Below are 25,146 nucleotides of genomic sequence, written 5' to 3' on the forward strand. Positions count from 1 at the left end.
TAGGGTAGAGTTAATTTCTTCTCAGTAGCTGTAACAGTGCTGATTCAGAAAGAGAATGGTGTTGATGACACAGAGATTTAGGTTTTTGCTAAGTCATGTTTATCCGAAGTCAAGAACTCTTTTTTTTCTCCTAGTCTCAGGCTTTGCCTGTGAGGAGGCATGCAAAAGAAACTGCGAGGGAGCTGGGACAGCTGACCTGAACTGACCAAAGGGGATATCCCACACCACAGAACATCACTCTTTGTTTACTGTTTGTTATCATCGTTATTCAGTAATAATGATATTTAACCTTATTTTCAATTATTAGATGGTTCCTATCTCAACATACAAGTTTTACTTTGATCCTCCTCCCCATTCCAGCAGGGTGGAAGGGTGGAGAGAGGCGGGGGGTGAGTGAGTGGCTGTGTGGTGCATTATTTCCATCTGGGCTTAAACCACAACAGCATGAAAGCTAACAGGACAGATGATTTACTGTGAATCTTCACACATGTCCTCACTTAGTCAAATACAGTGGCAAGACAATGACCAGTTGCTATGATACCATGGCTCCCTTCATCCAATTAAAATACTGAAGTCACTGTTCTGCCAGTATTACACACTTCCTAACAATGGCAACACTCCCGTGGCTCCTATCTGCTATATTCTTTCATGCTATGGTCTCATTGCTAACATGAATGTGTGCTTCTTGGAATTTGCATTTTCCAATTTGCTTCTCCTATATTTTGCAAGAAATCATCTTCATACTGAATGAGGCTTTTGAGATTCTTTAGTTTTGTCGAATATGGGTAAGTAACCCTCTCGTACTGCACATGACGATCTTGTCCTTTTGGTATCTTTTGTACCTCTAACTTATCTTGGAAAAGGGGAAATTTCCTCTGGGTCACTAATTTCCTCAGGAAGTCTTTAAAACGGTAAGTTCTGACTGCACGAAATGCAGTCCTTCAAAATCTAAAGCTGTCCTAAATTAACAATGCCTCTAAGTCTCGTTAGAATCAATTATTTGAGACAGGATACTGGACTAAAAAATAGCACACTTGTGTTTGTACAGTCCTTTGAAGGTGCTAAGTGCTGCAGTTCCTCGTCCTTGGCCACCACCATGACTTTGGGGAATTCTTGTCCAGTGTATAGCACATTTCTGGGGTTAAGATGTAGCATTTTCAGCAGGAATTGGACATTAACAAGACGACTGCTATGTTAAGGCAGATCAATGACAACATCCTGCAAAGTAGCCACACTTTAACTGAGCTGTCAACAAATCAAGGACAGAGAAGAGCAAATGGCCAGTTCTCCCTCATGCTGTTCAAACAACAAAACTGCCAGGCACACATGCTTGCAGCTGAGAAAATACAGGCATAAAGGTCTATTTTCCTTTCTGATTAAAACAATTGTTTTATCAGTTGAAGTCTGACAGCTTCCAGGAGCTTCTGTGTGTTTATATGGTCCCACTGCTCTGGTTCTGCTACCTTCCTTGCAAGAAGGTCTGTATTTTCCTGGCCATAACTTAATTCCTCATTCATGTTCCCAGTCGACTCTTTTCACTTTTGAAATATATTCAAACCCAGTCCTCAAGTTCACAGTCAGGTTTTTCCAAAAGGGGCTGATCTAGTGAAATCATCTTACTTTTGTCCTGCTTTCTACCTGATCCATACCTGCCCTCCCTCCTTTCCCAGACACAGTCATTCTTATTTCTGTAAGCCCACTTCCTCTCTAAAATCTCCCATTCATTTTCCTCTTTGCCTTCCCAGCCACACCACCATGATTCTTCTGGGTTATGCAAATCCTTCCTTCCCTTCGTTACCTTGTTCAAATCTTTTCTTACTGCCATTCACCCTCTTGAGTCCAAGTGAAACTGCATTCATGTGACTGTAATGAACAAGGGACATGTGGACACCTTCCTAGTAAAGAGGGAAGGCTCCTTCCTTCATGGTGTGTTCACCAAGTTTGATACTGTTAGTCACAGCCTCTCTGTCCTTCACTTTTGTAATTTTTCTTTTCATTTTCAGGTATATTCGCCTCTCCGGGGCTTCACCTACCTCTCCCACCATGGCATTTTGCTGTTTCTGCTGCCTTCTCTCTCTCTCTGGACTCGACTCTTCTACTATGTGTGTTTGCCTCATCCACAAATAACTTATTTCTGAACTTGAACTATATTTAACTGTCCTCCTTTGTCTTTGCTGCTGCCACTGTTTCATTGCCATTCCTGGATGATCCTGTATCAGTCCTTCCTGTAGTACTTGTAGCATCCTCTAATGCCAAGCTGGTAGGTGATTCCTCTTCTCTCTGAAATCTCTGATATTTTGAATGGCTTTAAAAATTAAGACATAAAACAGAGACACTGCCAATGTAGTTTAAAATTTAGAGAGCTGCATAGCAGAAGGACTAGGACCAATCTTAGTGTCTGAGACAAGAGTAAACATGGAAGGGGCTTCAGACCTTCAGAAGACCTGCCAAGAGAAGGACTATGGCAGGGTCACAGCCTAGGGAACACTGGGGGACAATGCAGTCTGCGACAAGTGACTGTGAGGCGCTGGGTCATGTCAGGTTTGGCTGCTCTGGCTGCAGCCCTAGGCTCCCTGTGACTCACATGCTGCATTTCAGCTGGTGCATTTCAGACTTGAAAACCTGCAAGTTTTCCCCACCCTGGAGGAAAAGAGATTGGGTGGACAAGACTTAGGATTTAGTCAGTTAAGGTTTAGGGTTTTGGAAAGTGTGACAGGATGCCAAAGGCAGAAAAAGCTCTTGGTTCGATGCAAATATCAGAATGAATCTCTCAATTAGAAACTTTGGCTGTCCCTGGAGCAGCGAATGCTGCCTGTGAAACTGACCATCCAGATGTGCCTTCAGAATTCAAGAATACCCTTTCCTTATTGCCAAGCTATCTGACTCCTGCTTTTGCTCTTTTTTTTGTATCCTTCACTATCTTTTGTTCTGCTCTGAGTGTGGGGAGAACCAGAATGTGCCTGCCTACCACACTGCTTTGCTTTTCTACCATGAGACCTTCCTTTCTCCATCAAACCTGGCTGAGGGACAGGTTAGGTCATGTGAATTAAGCAGCAGGTTGAGGACAGCTGGGTTTTCAGGAACCCTTATTAAATGGAAAGCATTTCTCCTCCTCATATAAAATTACTCTGAGATACTCCATGTCTCAATATGCACTGAGAAGTAATATCTCTTTTTAATGCGCTGTCATCTTATGTTGCTGTTTAAAAATTTTAACATCTTCCAAAGTTAAAAAAAAAAAAAAAAATTGTGCACAGATAATCTCCTAAATTCCCTGCTTATGTGAAGTTGGAGAAGTAATGTTAAAGATTTTAAGCAAGTCTTATCTAATTAAAACCTAGGACTTAATTACTTCTCTCCTGAAAGATGAGCCTCTGGCAGATAATTTTATGAGGAGTATGCCTTGAGCAAAACACAGAAAATAGTTTTCTGTCAGAACTTAAGAAAATAGAAGTTTCATCATATACCTTTTTTCATGTTTTGCTCATGGGTTGTATTACAAAAAGTCTTTGCTATCCAGCATCAGCAGCCAATCAAAACTGAAATCAGAGAAAGTAGCAGAAGAACTGATAAAAGGTCATGATTAACTTCTTTCTTCAATATGAACTCTACTTCATTTTCAAACACTTTATTAGCCAAGACATGCCACTCTACCCCATTCCTCTCCTTTTGTACTCTCAGCAATTACTGGGATGCCTTCAGTGGATTATCTAATAGCAGGGAAGGTATAGAGGCACCATTATCACTCCTGTAGTCACATGAGATATATTACATGGAGTTTCAGGCAGAGTATTTTGTCCTGGATACAGAAATGAATTAGCTATCTATTCTGTGAAAGAAGTGACAAGCTAAACCAGAAGTACAGCAGAAGACTCATGCAGTTTCCAGACTGGCTGCAACTTAAAATTAATCATTCCTTATGATCTTTATGAATCTGTATTTCCACTGGTGAATCTTTTTGTGATCGTGTTAACTCTTAAGGGCATTTATTTATTGACTTGTTTAAAAAAACCCTTAAGCCTACTGTTGCACTACTTGTGCAGAAAAGTGTAGTAAAATAAAGGGAACCAGTTGTTTAATTCAGAGTGATAGCAGTGAGTGCAAGTATCAGGATCAGGTTCTTATTTTTCCCATTTTCATTTTCTGATTGCTCTTCCAATTTTGTTTGTTTTCTTCTGAGCTTAACAGGCAAATATTAAACAGTTTAAGGCTAGAATTTGAGCAAATTTTACTGGTCAATATTCTCTGCATGGGAAAGTAGTTGAATTTTATTGTGGTGTCTTACCCTGTTTGTGACTAATGCTCTCTCTTTCACCACAGGAGTGGTGACCTATATACAGGGTGTTTAGCAGAAAGCTACTCTCTGTAAAATTCCAAATATGGATCCAAACTCAAAGTTCCTCCCTCTTCCATTCCATTAATTTCTTTATGGCTCCCTCCTCCATAAAACTTCCTTTTTAAACATTTTAAAGCCAAAATTACTTAGGATTTAACACATGGATACATATTTTGATGCATAAGCTTATCTTGGGACAAATGCTCTTATGTTCTGTTTAATAACACATGCCCTCATGTATATGTGTAGGTTTGTAAAAAGACATATATGTAACCTTACATCTTTATATATATGCATGTTTACACAAGTACATATGTATATGTTTCTAGTTTTTGGTAGCCCTTGTTTTCAATAATGAATTTAGTTGAAGTTCCAAAGTATGTATTTCATTTAGGATTAACCAAACAATTAGTAAGGCAATAGGAATTTATTGTTATAAATGTATAACAAATACATGCTTTTTATTTTATCCAATAAACTTAAAATAATGTTTGTAATTAGCAAACAGAATCCAACATTTTCTAGTTGTCTCATTAAAATGAAATTAGATGCAGAGTTGGGAATTTTAATTCCAAACATTCACCTTTATTGGTGAAATATGTTCCCAAATGAGTTCCTAGACTATTTCACTAAGTGTGCATGTAAATGAAGTTATAAAACATGAGATTCAATCTTGTTAACACTCCTTTCCAGGAAAGAAAAAACTTCAGCAAGAAACAATGAAAGAACTTCAGAAAGGAAAAGGAGATTATATATATTTATCTTCCTCTGCTTCATGGATTTCTACACTGTTTGTTGAGAATTATTATGTCGTTAGGGTAAAAAATAATGTGACAAAAAACCCACAAAAAACAAAAAAACCAAATCAAACCAAAAACCAGAAACAAACAAACAAACAAATCCCCACCACCAACCAAAAAAAAACCCCCACCAAACCACTCAACCAACCAATCAAACCAAAATAACAAATAAACCAATCCCCTCATCCTAGAATTCTCAGTGCTTTCTACAATACAATTTAATAATGTATCATAATTTTAAATACATGCCAATATATGCCATTATATATTATATGCCATTATAAATAATGGATTTAAGTGATAATGGTAGGGAGGAATTTCAAACAAATTTGCAATCAAATGAGGCTCACACCTAACAGCTGTCTAGGTCTTGCTCCAGACCATTTTTGCTCAAGACCTGTGAGGCTTAAAGAAAAAGGCAATTTTTGAAGAGGCTCAAGGGAAACAAATCTCTGTGTGGATACCCAGACTAAGCCAACAAATTACACAGCTATAACTGGGGGATTCAAATGGGAATTGTCGAGTGTAGAGGTCAGCCTCCAGCTGTGCACACCCACCTCCTCCAGCACAGAGGAGGACGGACTTCTTCCAGAGAGGTTAGGACACTTCTGACTCTTAGGCAACTTGAGGTCAGCAGTGGGAAGTGGGACACACTCAACTCACTAACTCCTGGAATCAGGTCCACCCTGGAGCTCCCACTCCAGGGAGTGCTATAACTTGGTGAGGGAAGAGCAGATCTGGGAAAGGCAGCAGGCAGCAGCAGGCTGGACCTGTCCCATGCCTTCAAGACCACCATCACTGCTCCCCCTCCAGCCTTCCAAGACCCTCAGATCCACAGAGGGGAGAGCAGAGGTGCCAAGACACAGGATGAGGAAAGAGGAGTAGGAAGAAGGTGGAGGGAGGCAGCCTTGGCAAGCAAAAGTTGCTAAATGCTGTAATTAGATAGTCAGACTTTATTTCAAAGATTTTTCTCCCTTGTCCCTTATATTGAGATAGTTAAATATTCACACGTGTCAATATTTTCAATGTTATACTGTTAAAGACCATCCTTCTATCTTTTTGGTCCAATTTCCCAGAATCACTCTGAGTTCTAATCCCATGGAGCCCTTTCGTCCTACATGGGATGTTTACTTTCTGTACCTTGTTTCATAAGGGCAGATGTGATACAAGTGATACAAGTCTAATCTATGTATTCTCTAGAAAAATTATCCTCTTTTGTTTCTCCAAATGGTACTGAAATGTGAAGTTAATAGAAAAACACAAGCATACAGAGATAGCGAAGGATGTTTCTGCTAAGCTCTGTGCCTTATTTGTGCCGCATGTAGAGTGCTGATCTATGTAAAACTTGATCTTCATCAAATGTAGTGAACTTCACTGACTTCCCTGAAGATTTATAAATGAGAGGCCAAAGAGTCAGGCTGCAAGGCTGCTTGGCTGCATAAGTAATTGTGAGGAATTCGTCCAGTCATTCTGGCATGATGCACAGAAGATGGAGCTGATCAATAAATTCAAAATCACTTGCTTTATTTTCCCGGAAAATTATCAGAATCTGGTATACAAATAAACAACTACCATGCAGATTCAAACTCCAAACAGCAAAAAGCAAGGGAATTAAGAGATTTGAACATATCTTGTGCACCATGTTCCAAGAAAGGTCCCCGGAAGTGGCCCTTTGATGGAGAGGGTTATGAAGGGAAGGGAAAAAGGCAATGTAGAGGTCCTTAATTCCATCTCATACAAAATACTATATGTTTTTGCATGCTTCATTAATGCTTACCCTGGTTTACTGACTAGAAACACACAGCCAGTCCAACCTTCAGGGGTCAGCAGTGCTCAGTATATCCATGAACTGCGCTCTAGGTGACTGTGGGGACTATGGAATAACAGCTGACTGCTCAGTATCAACCCTGCAGTTGCAGGCTGGACAGGCTGGAATCTGAAGACCAGCTAAGTACAAATCACCCCTCAACTCCCAAATAATACAAATTACCTGTACAGGGCTCCTCTCTGAAATAAAGTAGTATTTCATTTAAAGGGTGCACTTAGTGATTATTCTTGTAAATAGATTTGCTAGACTGCAAATTCCCTGTTTACTCATAGTTTTGAAATGACATAAACACAGTAGCCTTTTTGGAGCTTTCTAGTACAGAATGTCCTGTGTCTTATGAGTGATAACATTCATTTTTGGAAAGCCTAATACTATCTGTATATTCTCTGGAATAAAACTTGCTAAATGCAGGAGTTTCTGTGGATGTGCTGAAATACAAATAGTATAAAGAAAGGCGGCTGCTTCACTCTCATTTTTATGCCCAGTAGTCTTTCATTAACTGTTATGCCTGAATTTGAGTTTTAGTAGTTTATCTTCAAATTAGAGTTCAGGATGTACTTACAATTTAATGCCTTACTCCACTATAAGCCTAACAATTTAAATGCAAGGGAGCAAAATCTTTATAGCTTTGCTCTGCCTTGACAACGTGCTGTTTGTGGACTCTTTTTAGCATACACAGGGATACATGCATGCAAAGCCAAGAGGTGGAAGTGAAATCACTCAAACAATGAATCTTTCCTGTTACAGCATTATTGCTATTTCAGGCTTTCTTATTCTTGTTAAAGGACAGTGGATTGAATAAAAAGAGAATAAGAAGTGTGATGGATAGGAAAATATAATGATGACAGTATAATAAATTATTGCTTACCATTTCCTGAGTGTTTGCAAAATCTGCCTCTTTCGAGCTACACTGCACCAAAAGCATTATAATATTAATCAGGGCAATACAAAGGAATACATATTTGTATCAAAATTACTTAAGAGTACTGAGCATTCCTGCTCCCTAAAAACAAAACCAAAATAAAAAGGAAAAAAAAAAAAGGAGGTTTTAATCTCATTGAAGCAGTACATGATACACTACTAATGCTTTTGCATATATAGAGGTATGCTGATATCTGATTAAAAATATAGTCTGAGCCTTAGTACGCTGTCTTGCATGCAGGCTTTTATTGCAGACAGAAGAAAATACTCCTACATCTGAGAATCACAGCCACAACCCCTCAAGGTATTTTTATTTGACCTCAAATGAACAGGAAAAAGGGGTTCACAAAGCAGCCATTTTTTTACTATTTCTGCAGCATCTCTCAGGGCAGTGGCAGTGCAGCTTTAGTGTAAAAAATGTTAGTGCTTCTGAAACATGTTATTAGAGTAAATCTTGAACTGAACTTGACTTTATTTTATATTTAATGACACGATGTCAAAAATACCTTGATCAGCAATAATGCAGTTGATGGAATAAAATTACTTTCAGTCATTTAGTGTTTTGATCCCACGGTTAGCTTAACCATCCAGTCTTGAAGAATTGATGCTCTTTTACACTGCAACCTGTCTCTTTACCCCTATTACCCCTCGGGGACTTACCACAAGAGAGTAACATATCTTGAATCCAGGTTTAGCCACGAAGTAGTCATCGGATTTGAAGGTTATCTTTATGTGATTAGTTCTTGATGTTATTCTTGGGGGTACTTCCTTGTGTCCACACCACCGCCCTCGAATAACTGTGCTGGTCTCTGATACATCTTCCACTTCCACGAAGTCATACCTGAAAAAGAGTATGAAGAATCAATTTTTGCTGAGTCTGGTTACAGTGGGTGTTTGCAAATTGACAGGAGCACAGCTGGAGACACAAAGACAACTTTGCCCTGTTCTCCACTCCAAAACATCAGACTAAATATTACAAAGGGTGGATAAGTTAGTGTGCCACAAAGTACACTAAGCTGCAAGCTACTGCCTGAGTGCTCAAATGACTGATTTCTGTGCTCCTGGAACATGACAGTATTTGCTACCACGTTAAAATAGCAATAAGAGGCACTTGCATGTGCTTAGTATACAGTAAGCACAAGCATTGAGTTTCATGTGGTGGGTAAATAATTTAGAGACCTGATAAAATATTATTTAAGGCAGGCTGCCCAACCTGAGCAGCTGCGAGCCCTTGTGTGCACTTTCTGGTGGTGGCCCAACTCCCTGCAGCAGCAGCAGCCACAGGCACCCGCCTGCTGTGTCAGTCAGAGGGCTAGAGAGGGGCAGCCACTGTGTCAGGAGCAAAGAGAGATGCTGGAGGGACACAGGGCAGTGCATGCTACTGAAAGGTGCTTTTTAGACCTTCCTTATAGGTGGCACATTGCTCCTTTAGCTGGTTTGGAAATATTTATGTCTAGCTTTCAAGTAGAAAAGCATGGTGCCACTCTGTGTGCTGCAGTGGGGAGTTCATGTGCATGTTGTCACCAGGGAAAATGCAACAGCACATCTTGCTCTGTAAGAAGTCACATCTTGGACAGGCACTCGTGCCACAGCAGTGGTCCCTGAGCCCAAAGAGGGCTCTGCCAGGAGCAGAAGGCACTAAATCCCAGGGATGAAGGGACACAGAGGCAGCACTAATGACTCCAGCCTGCGCATTTGCCTGCTTAGATATAAATGACCCTAAAAGTATAAATAAATGATTCCAGTTACTGAGCTGGAGAATACAGGGGACAGAGAATAAAATTCTGCTTTTACTAAATCTCTGACAAAACTTCTCTCAATATCTTTGGCGCCAGAATTAGGCCCCACACATGGCTGCCCGCAAGGCAGAGGTGATGACAAGAGGGGCAGTTTGAGTGCCATCCTCACAGTACAGTTAAGCCTTAAAACTCTGGAGGCCTTTACCAGGAATGTTTTCTATTATCAAAGAATCTGCTCCTTCCAAAGAGGGAGTTCAGAACTTTTAAGTGATTCTTGCTAGCACTGCACTGCCCCCCACCCCCAGGTCTGGGAGCCAAGCACCCTCCTCCCTGCCCAGTTGTGGGAGCTGAGTAGGTCTGTAAATAACAGACCTCTTTTTTTTTTCTGCTGAGAGCTCATAAGAAAAAAACCCACAAGTACTATGTGGTTTGAAAATATCAGTTCTGCTGCTTTTATATTCACCAACCCTAAATTGCACAGAATAGAAAATAACAGATCCACCATGTCCACTTAAATCTGCCCAAACTCTGCTGAAATATTCTTTTTTTTGTAACACACCAAAATTTAGTTCCAGGCAGAGGTGAACTTCCGTCAACCTCTCTCCACCATCCCCAGCTCCCACTCCCTGATGGTGATGGATGTGGTACCCAGCAGAGCTCCCAGGCATCCACCCCAGGCAGCACAGAACTGTGAATGCCTACTGCATCACAAGGGGTTGTGCCGTTCAGCAGGACATAACCTTGTAAGCTTTGGTGAAAGTGAAAGCTGTCCTGACTGGCCTCCCCACTTTTGGAAGCCAGAAGCCAGACTAAGTAACAAAACCAGGGAAAATCCATGGACTTTCAAGGATTGTATCTGCTTTCAACAGAAGATGCTTTGCTGCAATGATCATGGAAGTAGGTGTATTCTCAGTTGCTTCTGTGCATCCAAGGAGCCTCAGAGGCTGGGTAATTTAATTGCTTTTCAGAATCATCTCTTATCAGGTGCCTGTGGAAATGCTAACTGTACTTCTCAAACATTCTGTGAGACCTTGAATATTTCCTCTCCTTCTTCAGAAGCTCTGAAGAAATATAGCTCTGTTAAAATATACCTTTTCATTCCTCAGCCTGAATGAATTTCAATCAGTTCAGTCTTAATAGTATGCAAATTACACTAATTAGCATTAATGAAAAATTGAAAGAAAACACTAGGAAGTTTCTGGAGAAAAAAAGATTAAGGTCAAAAGCAAATACAAAAGCAAGGTAAGGTGCAGAGGTCCTGAATTACTTGTCCAGTATGCCCAACCTTCCAGCATACTCTCAGCTCTTGGCATTCATTTCAATTAAAACAGTCCTGGCTGTCTCTCTAAAGCAGCACTGCAGGGATTGTCAGGGACTGAAGCTGCAGAAAGGATCTAGTTTTGAAAAATATATTGAGCATTAGCAAAAATCCAACAGCACACAGTACTTAACAGACTTAAGACCATCACAAGCTGTCTGACCAAAAAATCCCTCACTCTGGAAGTAATACTACTCAAATAAAGGTCTTCCAGAAACTCTAGGGAAAGCTTTACTGCAGAAAAGGATGTGATATTTCTCCAGCTTTTTTAGACACTATGGATGATGGAAGATCTTTGCTTTTCTCTGAGTTCTATATTAGCTGCTCTGGAAAAAGCAGGCAGACTGTCTTCCAAGATGCTCTCCAAGCACACAATGCCAGTAACAGCTTGACTTTCCCTCACTGTGCCACCACCTTTAATGGCTTTTGACAGAGAATACTTCATCTTTTTTCCACAGTAAATTAGTCCTCTGTTTCAAAGCTGCAATGCTTTAAGGTCAGCCACAGTTTATCCACTATGTAAATATTAACAGGCCGCTTCTGTGTGCATTAGGCTCTGAATCTGGGAAAGCATTTGGGGTACTGGGAGGTTACTGTTGTTACTGACTCTGCTGCTGATCTTGGACCAACACCACCACAGCAGACCTGCCAAGGAGCAGGGAAGGAGAGCCAGTTTTAGACTGCATTCTTTTATTACTACATGGAAAACAAACCTGCAGGAACAGTTCCCTCTATCAGTAATGCAGAAAATTTAACGAAGAAAAATAAGGAAAAAAATATCCACCCTGTAAAATGCCTGCAGAGATGCCAAACCCCACAAACACAAATTAATTGACAAAGATAAGATAAGAAGAGGCTGGGTGTGCAGAAACACTAACAACCAAGTTCTCTGCATAGATAAGGTGTAAGTAACAACATGATCAGGCAGACTTGGAGGCTGAGACTTGAGCATTTTAAGTAAGTAGCATCACAGCAATCTGCCTTTTGGAGGGCATGGGAATCCTCAGCCTGTTTTCTCCCACAGAAAAGAGAACTGAATAAAAGAAATATAAATGGATTTTTACTGCTGTAGTGAATGTTGCCAAGATTCACCTCTCTACTCTACTAATGCAAAACAGTTTATCCACCTAGGTTAATAAGCCAGATCATATGAGCTGAAGGTCACTTTTGCTTAAAAGGGGAACCAAAGCAACTGGGATATAGTAGGGTAGGCTTTAATAGATTTATAGATACATCAGCATGTATCAACACACTGGTGTTTGTGGACCTATACTTAGAAATTTTCAAAGGAATTGTACCAGTGAAGAGTAAAAATAAAGATAAGGAAGTAATTTGAACATAATTATATTTTTCAATGTATGTTTATCTGTCCCTCACACCCCAACATAAATGTTTACCTACTCACTCAAACCTCCTAGAGCTCTCCACCTACTGAAAACCAGTTTTCTTGCCTGGCTGAAATGCAGCAGAGATGATAGAGGACAAAATCCTATTAAGGTAGCAGCTATGTTGTTAGATAGCTGGGTTTCAGCATACAAGTACTTTGTGCTTAAAACGTTAAAGAAGGACTAAAACCTGACAAAACTGCCTCAGGTCCAGGACAGCTCAGTTTATTTATGAACTCAAAGATCAATTTCAGCTGGGAAGGCCCCTTAAAGGTCTGTCCTCCTTGCAAGGACATCCCAGACCCAGCCAGAGATACCCTGGTTTTGCTTTGCTTTGCAGCCTCACACCAGTGAGCTCAAAGTTGCGACCTTCCACTTGTCACTCACCTGCAGATTTCATTTTCGGGTTCCTCCAGCCCGAACTGATTATCAAAAGCCAGCTGGATCCTGGTGCTCTCAGGGGAGTGGAGCCGCCACGTCAGCAGGAGGTTCCTGGGGTAGCTGCTGGGGAAGCGAGGACTGTGGATGCAGCCGTTCCCTGCCACGCTGATGCTCTCTTCTTTTCGGTACAAGTCTGTGAGGTGATTGCTCTCTGTTAGTAGTCACAACTTGTAGAAATTAGTATGTTGCTCCAGTTACAGGAAGGCAAAAAACACAACAGTTTATATAACACAGCACAATTACTTGCATTTCAAGTCTATAAAATAAAGTTGGGTCTAGGAGCAGTATTATTAAACAGGAAATACAGTGTATTTTTTCTTAATTCAAGCCCCTATTAAACAGCAAGAACAACAGAACTCAAGTATACAGACTCTTTATTTTACAAGAATGTATCATTATTTTTACATTTATATTGATTACATAATTTCATTCTCACCATATTGGTTTTAAAACAGAATTAAACTTTAATAAAAGCTACAAGCTTAAGAACAATGAAGTAAGACAGACTAAAATAAAAAAGGTAAACAGTCCTGCTTCCCAAATTTTGTGCTCTGCGGAGCAATGCCCTCTAAACAAAAGTTGCAATGAAGGGCTGCAGAAAAGTAAGTATGGATGAATTTAAATTTCTTTAAATATTTCCTCCCAGAAAAATTTGTAAGGTCATGTTTTGATTTTATTCATATGGTGTGAACCATTTTCTGCCTATGGTCCATTTACTCAAACAGCTACTCCATGGTTACACTGATGTAACTGAGGCCAGATCCTGTCCCATCAACCATCTTACTCAGTAACTTCAAGACAAATAGCCAAAGTCTTCACTTAATTGAAATTCCACCACTTTTGCCTGAGCAAATATTCAATTGTTCCCGAAGTTTACTTATACTGAGGTAAAACCTCTGCTGCTGTAAATCCATGACTCCGAGGATTACAGAAACTGCGTCAAGATCAAGCTCTCTAAAAGTCAAAATCTCTTCTCAGTTGCACTACACACTTGCACTGCCCAGCTGTTTCTGATACTGGAATTTGGGTCAGTCTGTGTCAAAGAACTGCAAACAACAATTCTTCTGGGCATTGACAACTTTAGTATGTGGACATTTTGAGGATCAGAAGGCTCCAAGGCAACATACAGATCACAGCAGGTTTCAGTTCCCAGCCAAGACATGTACCTCTGAGCCTCCTCCTGTGGAACAGGTAACTGTGTTCTTCCCCCACCTGGCATGTGGGCATCTACATGAATTTGGACACCTGTTTTCATGTAAACACTCAAACTCTGTGTCTTTATCTTATCATCATTCCTCTCTGCTAAAGGCCATGTCAACCTCCAGTTCCACTGCAAGCAATAGAAACAGAAACTGGTCCCTTCTCCTTAATCTGGCTACTAAGGAAGAACAAATGGGGAAAAAAAATACCTCCACCAAGCCACTCTGTGAACGTTGGAAATACAGAACTGAAGCAACCAGCCACAGTCATCAGTCACACACGTTAATCTAAGTTTTCACCCTTAAAAAAAATTAACGTGTGACTGAAGTTTTCTAAACTCTTTATATGAAATAAATATACTTGTTTTATAAATGTTCATTGAAAACAGAAATCCAGACAAATGGTACAAACTTCATCTGATTTTCAGGTTGCTTCTCACAAGGTTCATGGCAGTAAATACCTCCCTGCATGAAGCTATAGGCAAAGCTTGGCTGTCTTACAACAGTTCATTGTACTCTTTTGACAGCACAGTAATTATAGCTTCCAAACAACCTGAAGCTCAGAACACAAAAGTCTGCATTTCTTACAAAACTATCTCCACAGATCTAACCGTGACATCTTTCTAAGATGCTTTTACACTCTGAGCCACTCTTTCTAAGCAAACACAGCCCTACCTCACAAGGTGCAGAACTAGCCAGTTTTGTTTTGTTCTGCTTTGAACAAACAATTTGCATTGCAAAAGTGTCGGTTTGGTGAAAATAAAGACCACCCACCTATTAGTTGCGATTTTCATCAGGGACATCTCTGCTGAAATCTGTTTTGTATTTGCTTTTATTCTAAAAAAAGGGGGAAAAGGAAATCTGTGGCTTTTTTTTTCCCCTGATCTGGAATGAAACAAAATGTCCAGCCAACACCACTGAGTTCTTACTGAAATCCTGAGGACCTTTGGACTCTGAAAACACCAGTACACTAAGAGGACAAGATAGTTCACAGGACTTTATCCAAAACGTCCAAGAAAAGGGATAAAAATAAAACAGATTTGATGATAATAAATTCTAGTAAAAACCAACCATTCCCTAAGTCAGAACAAAAGTTATTGCAGTAAAACATGGCAAAACTCATCCTGTGCCTGAGAGTAAAGAGAGTTTACTCCTCTTTCTTGTACAGAAAACCATTGCCATTTTCCCTCTGTCACCATGCATTTCACTGTGTGGTTCCATCTGGTTCAGATTCTGAGGGAAAGGTTCCCTTTTCCCAGGCAGTCCTAGCACAGGCTTTACCCTCGTGTCGTCAGCTGCTGAAATTAGAGATCTGGGGACAATATCTCTGAAATATGCTCATACATATATCCCAAACAAAACATCTGTGCACACAGCACACCAACCGAGAATGAACACTATCTGCTCTCTTGCACATTAAGAAGAGGGTCTGTCACAGCTTTTCAATTAAGTTAAACTCTGAATCTCGCTGACTACAGTGCTCTGCCTGCAAGGCAGTCACACCTGACCAAGGCTAGTGCTGAATTGTCACGGCTGGCACAGCTCTGCAGTATCCAAGCTGTACAGGTACACGGAGCAGTAGAGCTGCACATGTTACGAAGCTTAAAAATCAAAGCACAGTGACTTGTTATTTCCATCATGGCAAATGTGGCAATTATAAAGTCATTGTAGAGGAAAGACTGGAGAGAAACAGGAGGAGAAAAATCTCACTACAGTAAAATAAGGGATATTCAAATATTCCACACTGAGGAAAAGCCCTTTCCACAAAGGAAGAAAGTATGTTTGATGAGAATGGCCATAAATACTGTTTCTATAGCCCACATGGGATGAAATCTAAGGCTATTCAGAGCCTTCGCCTACTGCTGGAGCAGATTCTTCAGGAGCTCTGAAACAGCCTGATTCCCTCTCACCCTCCTCACCATGCACTAAATTACAACCTGAATTACAATGCTGGTGTAGCAAGCACTATAATCAAACACACCAGAATTTTCTAAGGGCGGGGTTTCATTGGGATTTCACAGTGTTAACAGACTTAGATAGAAAACAGTCAACCCAGACTCGCTCTCAGGAGGTTGGCTCCTCATGCATCATCAAGCATCTGGGAAACAGCTTGAGGAGATGTGAGCAACTCTTGTACCTTTTGTATCAACAAAGCTATGAGACTAAAATAAGACCTTCCCAAGCAGACAAGCATTGTTCTCATCAGATACACTGAGGCAACTCAAGGAAATCACATATTCACCAAGGGGAAAATCAGGATAAAAAATACCATTTAATAAAAGATATAGGCAAAGGAAAAGACAGTGCATCTTTTAAGGCAGTGAACTGTCCCACGTTGCAACACAACACAATGCAGCACTTCACAGTGTCCTGGATGTCACACTGTAACTGTATTCCATAATGCTCTATGGGAGTAAATAAAACATGACAGTGCATAATGCCTGTCACATTTACTAAAAAGCATATAAAATCATCTCACAGTGAATAAAAGCAGGTGCTAAGTCATAAGGCAAAAAGGCCATTTAGGCCATACATGGAGGATATTCTAGATGGCAGGAGCCACAAACACATCCTTGTGCTGGGGGAGAAAAACTATCTCATAAGGAAGATGAGTGGGAAGGAATCTGGAAGACATCCTTTTTGGTGAGGCAATTCCCTGCAGAGAGTCTGAGCTGACTGAGAAGCAGCTTGCTCTAAATTTTATTTATCTGAACTAATCTCACCCTTTTTTTTTTCCCAAGTTCTTTTGCAACCACTACTTTTAAACTTAATGCCATACATGATAGCTGTCCAAATTACAGGAGTTCCAATTTAAATGATCAAGGCAGCTGCATCTTCCAAAGTGCTTGCCTTCATCCCCCTGCACGGAGTGCAGCTGGGTGTCGGAGTGGGAACTGGGAGGTACCGTTCAATATTCAGGAAAATGTGCTCGTCCCAAGACAGTCCCCACCACAGATGCCCAGTACATCCAATGTTTCCCTTTCCCAGCTAGGCCATGCTACAGGAGCAGCAAGAATCAGAAAGGCAAATTTCATCCTGTGTTTTCTCTGGATGCCTGCACTTACTTGTGAGCTTTAGCAATGTATCAACACTTCCCTCTTAAAGCTACTCCTCCAAGCCATGACATGCCTATTACTACAGACAGAAGTCTGCTTCTATCATCATCATTCGACAGGCAATGAATTACTTCACTAAGGCAATAGTAACAATAATTTTAAAAAACCCAACCAACCTAAAAGGCAATTTCTAACTCACAATAGCAAATCTGACATCTGTTCTATAATACATCTAGCAAGGAGAGTCTCTATGTGTCAATTCCTTTAGAGAGATGAATTAAGAAAATTACTTTGTCTAAGGACCTAACTAACAACATGGAATACTTAGTTCCACTTTTCTAAGGTCTCTAGAATTTCAGCTTTGCTTCCTAAGGTGTTGTCTTGTGCGTAAGTTTGCTTCTGTCTTTCTTCCTCTTGGGGAAGTTGGCCAACCAACTTTGATACAGTGGTAAAAGCTGATAAAATACCATACTGTGAATGTACTATGACAAGAAATACACCCTTTGAAATGCCACGGGGCATAACCTGATGAGCTTATCCTCTACTACAGCTAAGGACAGAATTTCTGAGAACCATGGTGAAGTTCATTTTATTACTTGTGAAAGTATTTGTTATTTCAGGAAAGGACCTTGGGATTTTGCACATGGGAGTTTCCAGATATAACTCTCCTCCCCCATTGCTGTTGTCTTAAAAAAAAAAAAATACAGCAGTCAGTGGTTTGCCACCAGTTTTTAAACAAATGAGATAACCTTCAGGGAGAATAATAGCTCTTCAGTTCCTCCAGTTGAAAATTAGCCTGATCTAAATAGCTGAATCCACAGAGAGCCAAAGAACAGTAAAACAATTTTGAATCCAGACCACAATCAGTTCATCTCGGGGACAAGGCATGCCAAGTGAGTTGTATTTATGGCAGCCTGTTCAGGCACTCACTGGGTTTTGGTTTTTTTTTTTCTTCCCCACCCTCCTGCAATAAGCAGAAACTTTGTTATCCATAAGGCTGTGTGTAAATCAGATGAAAAGATGACAGAGTTCATTGTCAAAATAGTGTATTCCATAGCTGGTCACAGCTTGTTGGGAAGATGTAAAACTGTAAGGTCATTTTTCTTGTTAAAAGTGGAGGGGGTTTTTTTGTTTGTTTGTTTGTTTTTTAATTTTTTTTTTGTGGGTTTGTTTGTTTCAGTGGATATAAACAATAAAATAAATCCTAGACAGTGAACAGTGAGAACAGTGAACACAACATCACACTTCTGCTCTCTAATGCAGAATATAATACTATATGGTAGTACCAGTCATAGGCATCTCTGTCTTTTTAATGACAGAGGCCTAACTCAGATCAGCTCTGCTCCCATCATGACTCACCAGCAGTGCTCCAAGAAGGCAAACCAAAGGAGGGAAAGGATTGGGATGGTCAGTGATAAAACAGGTACAGCATAATCCCAGCCAGGCTAAAAGCTGCAAATTATCTCTTGTACAGGCACTAAACTGAGAAACGGCCAATCTGGTACAAGGATGTAGATGTAGGAGTATATTAAGGCAGTGGATCCATCCAAAACATAACTTCAATAACCCCATTTATTTCAAGGACACAACAAACCTTTAGTTAAGCTCATACTTAAGGAGTTTTCTGGCTCAAGACCCAAAAAAGAGAGCAGCATTTTAACACCACCTAACATGTTATTAACCACCCGGCAAATAAGCAATTAAAAAGTGAACTTAAATCCCATGGGAGCTGATGAAAGACTATCAGCTTGGTTGGTTTGCCACTGGACTTCACAGAAGAAGCTCCACTTCTCTTATCAACAAGCCTCTTCTTTTTTCAGGAGCACGAAAGATACTCCCAGCAACACCAGAGTCCAATGCACAAACTGTTCTGTCACGAAGGCAATATCAAAACGTGCTCTGAGTATGTTCAGCTAAATTCTGACCTCATACAATATCAGCTCACTCCCAAGTCCCTGAGCTGTGTGCAGATCTTTGCTAGAAGAATACATCCATAGAAGATTTACAAAAGAAACAAAAAATTGAGCTTTAGTAGAAAGAAAGAAAATTAGCCAGTGCACAACACCCGTACAGAAAGTATCAAAGAACGAAAACACTCCAGATATCTAAAATTCAATTCAGAGCCATCATCCATTTGTAACAGAAGGGTTGCTTGTCTGCCTGTGGTTCTGTGCAGAGCAACCCCGCTAGTCTTGGTGGTACACAGTCAATCTGTGGTTGAACATGACCTCAGCAAAGATCCCTTTTGAGAATATTAAATGAGCAATTGAAAAGGGAGTCCAGGCACATAATTCAAAGAGACAGCCTGTCTCTATGCTTCTCACTATAATACGCATAATTTTGTTTGCATTTGATAATACTATTTTCCCCGTGAAATGGTCACCATCATAACTGCATTTTGCATATAGAACTAAAAACACAGTCCTGAAATGAAGAACAGGTGGGACTGCATTTTGCTGGGGTGAAGGCTCTAGTTTTGTCTACTTCGGTGAGGCCTTGCTCAGACTTCCACAGATGAATACTGAGAAAACAATTCCTTAATTACGTTTACAATGATACCAAACTCAGAGGCATTTGCTTTTAGCAGTGACTTATATTACTTGCTTTTATTTCACTTCTTGATGGAGACTTTCTTCTACACAAAAGAAGATCCTGAATGTCTTACAGTAAAGCGAAAGTGTCTTTAGAAAAGTAACATATGTTAAGCCAACATATAAAACACTTTGCTAACTGCTAGTTCTTTCATGATGGGTAGTAGTGTTGCAATGCATCTCTGCTGGACTCTTAAATGAACAGTAAAAGGAATGTTGAATATTTATGGTTTTTATGGGGGGGATTTCATAATTAACTATGAAAGAGGAAAATGTGTATATCAAGAATGTGTAGCTCTAATGATGTGCAGTGAGACTAATGCATATATCCCCATGATCACAAGCATAAAAACACATAAAACTTTGAGAAACCGTGAGAAAAAAAATACTGAGGAAAATGGCTCTCCTGGTGCCACAAAGAGCTTAAGGGAAACATAACTGAAGCAGATGTTTGCAGTGAGCGCCAACATCTTTGTAAGAAGGCTGGTATATAAAACTTGTGTAGTGGCTCCAACAAGTTGGTGCCAGTTAGAGACACAACTGATATTAAGCACAAATATCAACACTGGACATCAGCTCATTAGGTTTTGCAAAGAAATAGGACATTGTGAACTTAGACACACCTAATTTTCCTGTTTAGGCAGTGGCTTCAAAAAAAGTAGACCTTTATGGGAAGCTTCCTTCAAATTCTCCTGGTGCAATGAAAATATATTCCTTTTCCATTTTCCCTTCATTATTTTTCCATTTTTTACAACCAAATGAGGACTTTTTGCCTTGTAAGTTTGGCATAGCTCAAGTCTTAAAGAGAATTTGTTTCAAAATACTCTTTTAGAAACTGTTTCACTCAAGCACTTCTAAGTCTGAACAAGACAGGGAATTTTCTTACAGAAAGAAAAATGTTGATAGAAAGAAAAAGAAAATCCAATCAAAAGGGGAAAGTCTTCTCATGTTGAACATATTGTAGCAGATAGATAGGCAATTACAGAGTGGAGGTCACATGCTGGAACATTAGGCAGTAAAAGGAGATCTGTTCCATAAGACAAATCAAGGCAATTTTCTCTGTGATGTGATGTTTCCTTACCTTCTGTGTCAGCACTGAAGACCCAAAATCTCTGAAAGGGAGTAGAAGGTCACTTCTTATAATGGAAAGTCTGGCAATAGTATTCTAGCAGACATCCTTTCCTTGGACTGCATTTGCCATGGGTGTGTTTTTTTGTCTCTTAGAGTCTATATATCAACCAACTGTGCAAAGATAAAAGCTTGTGGGGATATTTCAGCCCCTTTAAGGCAGGTGCAGTAAATACCTAATACCATAAAGTTACCTAAATCTTTTTTTTTTAAAAAAGGCAGATCTGATCATATTGTAAAATATGACTGTTGGTAATCTGTTCCTTTTTATACAGCAGCCTAACACCTAAAAAATTAACCCTATTCTCAAAATCAGGACACAGCTTAATGTCCTCCAAGGAAGTAGAAGCCTCTGTTATGATTCTTCTGTTTGTTCAAGAGAATTCAGACCACTTCTGTCTCTTCTCAAGGGATGGATGGGTTCTGGATGCTGCTTCAAAGATGGCTTTTTCTCTTTTCCAAGAAATGGATAGAGGTAAAATGCAGGAGAAATTCTTGGCACAAGGACCAGGACTCGAGATCTAGCCAAAAAAATAAAGACCCAGCAGCTTTTCTACTCCAAGGCACTCTGTCATCAGCCCCTGACAGTTCAGACCAGAGCAGAGCATGCCATCGCCCACTTTTTGCCCCCAAGTCTCAGTTTTCCTCCACTGAAAACCACAGCACTGGTGCAAGGAGAGCAGAAGACATTGAGATCTTTTCCTGGCATGAAAGTAGAACATGAATAGGGCCACAGGGGCAGCTTTACATCATTTAGATAAAACCCATGTTGAGAAACAAAATTCCAAGTCTGGAAAGTAATTTAAGTCATGCATACTGAAAGTACCGAGAACTTGAAGTGCGGGGGATCTTTCCTGTAAGCGCTTAGGATTTTCTCTGGAGGTTTGGCATCGGAATGTTGCGGAGCTGTCATGTGGATAGATACTGCAATTCAACAAAGTTTCCAGGCACATAAAACCCTTGGCTGCTGCCTTCTTTTATTGTTATGATCTTGCACCAAAGGATCATCTAGACATTTCCTTAGTCCTTCACCTAGGAACAAAACTACATGTGGTTGAAGTGCAGCAGAGCTCATTCACTGCCAATATATAGGGACCACGAGCTGGGAAGATAATACTGGTGTGTATCAGAATAACCCACAGGCTCAGGAGCTGCTGTATCACAGGCAGCAACCATGTCTCATACTAGTACAGACACATCCTGACTACCGTAAGCCAAAACCAAAACTGGAAAAGAAGCTTGCTCCAAAGGTTTGATTTACAGACCTTAGCTTCCCAAGTCCTTTCTGGAAAAACAGCTGTTTGGCCCGTTACCAAGAGGAAGTTATTGGAAACATTCCTTCTAGCTTATACGGGGGGATGTTGGTGATAAAAAGGAAAAGCCTAACTTATTCTTAGGTTTGTTAAGTTAGAGGCACAATAGATCCTCCGTGAGAAGATGAAAACACACTGAAACCTGCGTGGAGGCAATGATAACCAGGACTTAGTGCTAAGGCTCCACGGGGAGCAGACATTATGGAGCTTTATGTTCTGAGCAGGGCTGAGTATAGTGTTGGCAAATCAGGATGTAATTAAATAATCCTTCACTTTCATGGACCTTCAATGAAATCTCACTTTTAAAGTGAAAGCTGGAGTCCCCCGTGCAATTGCACTGGAGACAAAGCAAAACTTCAAAGTTGCCCATTGCCTGTGGATTCAGTGAAATGTTTGACTAAAAAAAAAGGGATTGAGTGGTTACAATGAAAAATTCAGCCAGCTTTGGCTGCAGATCTCACCAGCAGGAACACCAAAGGACACATTTCACTCCTCCAGCTTTCAGGACACACGTGAGATGACTTAAGGTTAACCAGCAGACACCATCAGCACCCCCTCACATTAAAGCTTCCAGAGAAACACATTGAACCAACCAAACCCAGTTTGCCTCCACCTAGCTGAAAGCCTAATGGTGAGGAGAAATGCCTGTAGGTATCATGGCAGAGGGTTTAAGGGAGCAATCTCAGGTTCTGCTTTTCACTTCCTGATGTAGACTGCACAACAAAAAAGGAGAATTGCACACAGTGGTGGTATGCATGTGCCTGGACAGCAGGTAGGACTTAGGATGCTTGGCTGAGGCATGACTAGAGTAGGTCCCTAAGAATATGTGCAACACAAGAGGTCAACAGCAAGCCACCAAACCTTGCTGCTTGCAGGTGAGACTGCCTAACCTGCATCTGTTTTAGACAGGGAGGTCAAAGGGGACTACTTCACTCCTGTGTCATCCCAGTTCTGTGTTGGTATTGATGCTACACATCTGGGTGAACAACATGTGCTGAGGTCCTGTTCACTCAGAGGGCACAGCTGTGTGTTGACTATTAAACACAGCTCTGAGCAGCTGTTTGGCCAAAGAGGAGCCAGATAAGAGGCTTATGTAACTGAGATAAAAAGGGTGAGAAAGTCCAATAAATACAGTACTCTCACATCATTTCATGAACACCCTGTATCAGAGCTATTGAAGGGAGACAGGGACATACTGCACCATTTCCTGTGAAAACTATTTTCCACACTAATGCTTAAAATGCATAAGGATACTTTGGCACTCTTTGGACTACCCAAACAAGTGACTTTTACTCAATTTTCTTTACTTGTTTTTTGGCATCTAGGATTACAGTCCAGTAAGACAAAAACCACTGTTAACAGTAATGGAATATACACTGTAAAAAAAAAAGGTTTAGTTTATGTGTTTGACAAAAGAAAGGGAAAAAACCATATTGGAAGAACACACATGAAAGTTGGATTAATGACAAATTTGGTGTCAAAATTGTATTTTTCTGATTTCTATTTATTGGCAAGAATTCCAGAGACCACCTCTTTTGTTGTTTGAATTTCCAACATGTTTCATTTATTCCTGCTTAGTTTATCTCAGTCTTTTCTATGGAAGCCATGGAAGAATAGTTCATCAAAGGATGAAATTTTAAATCTTTCTTGATTTAGAAACTTCAGAAGTCCTGCTTTACAGCAGTCACTCTAGATTACTCTGTAAGAAGAAATAGCAGCAACCATTTTTGGATTCCCTAGGGTGAAATATTCTGGGTCTTTTTATAGTTTAGACTGTAAATAAGAAAATACCACAACTATGACCTTAAGTATCATCTGGTATAAATTATAATTAAGTAACTGACAGCTTTGGTAAATGACAGCTTCATTGCATGTTACTAAAATCAGTTGTGATCAATTTAAGTACTCACATAACACTACTGTCCCATCATTTTCTGGCCTACGGACAGATTTACTTTATCTAAAGTGGTCAATTTTTTGCATTTTCATGGAGCTCCCCATCTCCCAACAGCTCTTTCTCTGACCTTCACTTCTTATTTGCTACTAAAACAAAGCTCCCACATGGTAAACCTCATGAGCTGTTATGGACACAGACACATTCCATGATCAGCATTTCTCTCTGCTGTCAGCTGCACTGGGCAGCTGCAAGGACCAGCAGGATGCTGGACTTGGCTAGCAGACAAGGGAGGGGTAGCAGACACCAGCTAAGAGAAGCTGCAGGAGCACTGGTGGAGTCACAGTGAGACATTTCACACCACCTCCTTCCCACAGTGCAGATTTGCCAACCCAGCCCTTGCCCTTTTGTTGCACAAAATGAGGGGCAGCGTTTCAGAGCCATGGCTCTCACTGCACTCCCCAAGGGCGTCACGGGCTATGGACAGGATGGAGCATGCAATGGCACAGGCTGCCCACATTAATGCTCTTTTTCTCAATTACAGGTCTGTATGAATTTTTAGAGCCCACACTGACATATGCAAACGCTACCAAGATTTGTACAGCAAATCTTTGCCAAGGAGAAGGTAATCCTCCCTCTCTTTCCCTCCCGCCCTGCCCAGGAGCAGCAGGGTCAGTCCTGGCATGCACTGGCAGAAGTTGGTGGCATTCCCCAAAAAAGCAACTGGAAACCCTAAAAACCCAGCAGAACCCCAGGCTCCAACCAGCTGAGGGTTTGTCTGCTACACAGCTACAGGGTAGAGGCTCAGAGTCTTTCCTGATTCATTCACCTTAATTAAGGGACTAGGGGTCCTCGACTGCCAGTTCAATTCTAGCCACATACACAATTACTTGGTTATTTCATTTAAAGCTTTAAATAAAATGCCTTTCTTTTTTGTTCCTACTCTTTAATGGATGCAGAGAACCATTCTGTCAAGAACAAAACAAATGCTCCACTACACCCATCTCAATGGACAATTTGTTTCTTCAATGCAGCCTTTAAGTAATAAAGAAAGAATAAACATAACATTCTCCTAAGAAATAAAATGAAAACACTTTTAAAAGTACCCACTTTTCTGAGGTATACTAAGACATTAATAAACTCAGCTCAGACACAAAAAAAGCTCACTCACCAAATCCATTTTGATAGAGCAGTAAA

The 25,146-nt window shown here is 40.4% G+C and overlaps 1 protein-coding gene across 5 annotated transcripts in view; it reads right to left on the reverse strand.

The window, feature by feature from the left end:
* Window positions 1–25,146, reverse strand: part of PDGFD (platelet derived growth factor D) — a 141,157-nt gene that overhangs the window by 46,125 nt on the left and 69,886 nt on the right. For 2 of the 5 annotated variants that reach the window (XM_066312979.1, XM_066312982.1), the window contains exons 2-4: window positions 12,715–12,919; window positions 8,546–8,726; window positions 7,833–7,874 (exon numbers count right to left, since the gene is read on the reverse strand). In XM_066312979.1, the coding sequence (XP_066169076.1) occupies window positions 7,833–7,874; window positions 8,546–8,726; window positions 12,715–12,919 (428 nt within the window). The remainder of the gene's footprint in view (window positions 1–7,832; window positions 7,875–8,545; window positions 8,727–12,714; window positions 12,920–25,146) is intronic. The other 3 variants (XM_066312980.1, XM_066312983.1, XM_066312981.1) reach the window with 3 other exon arrangements.

Source organism: Sylvia atricapilla, chromosome 2 (genome assembly GCF_009819655.1).
Source record: "Sylvia atricapilla isolate bSylAtr1 chromosome 2, bSylAtr1.pri, whole genome shotgun sequence".
NCBI lineage: Eukaryota > Metazoa > Chordata > Aves > Passeriformes > Sylviidae > Sylvia > Sylvia atricapilla.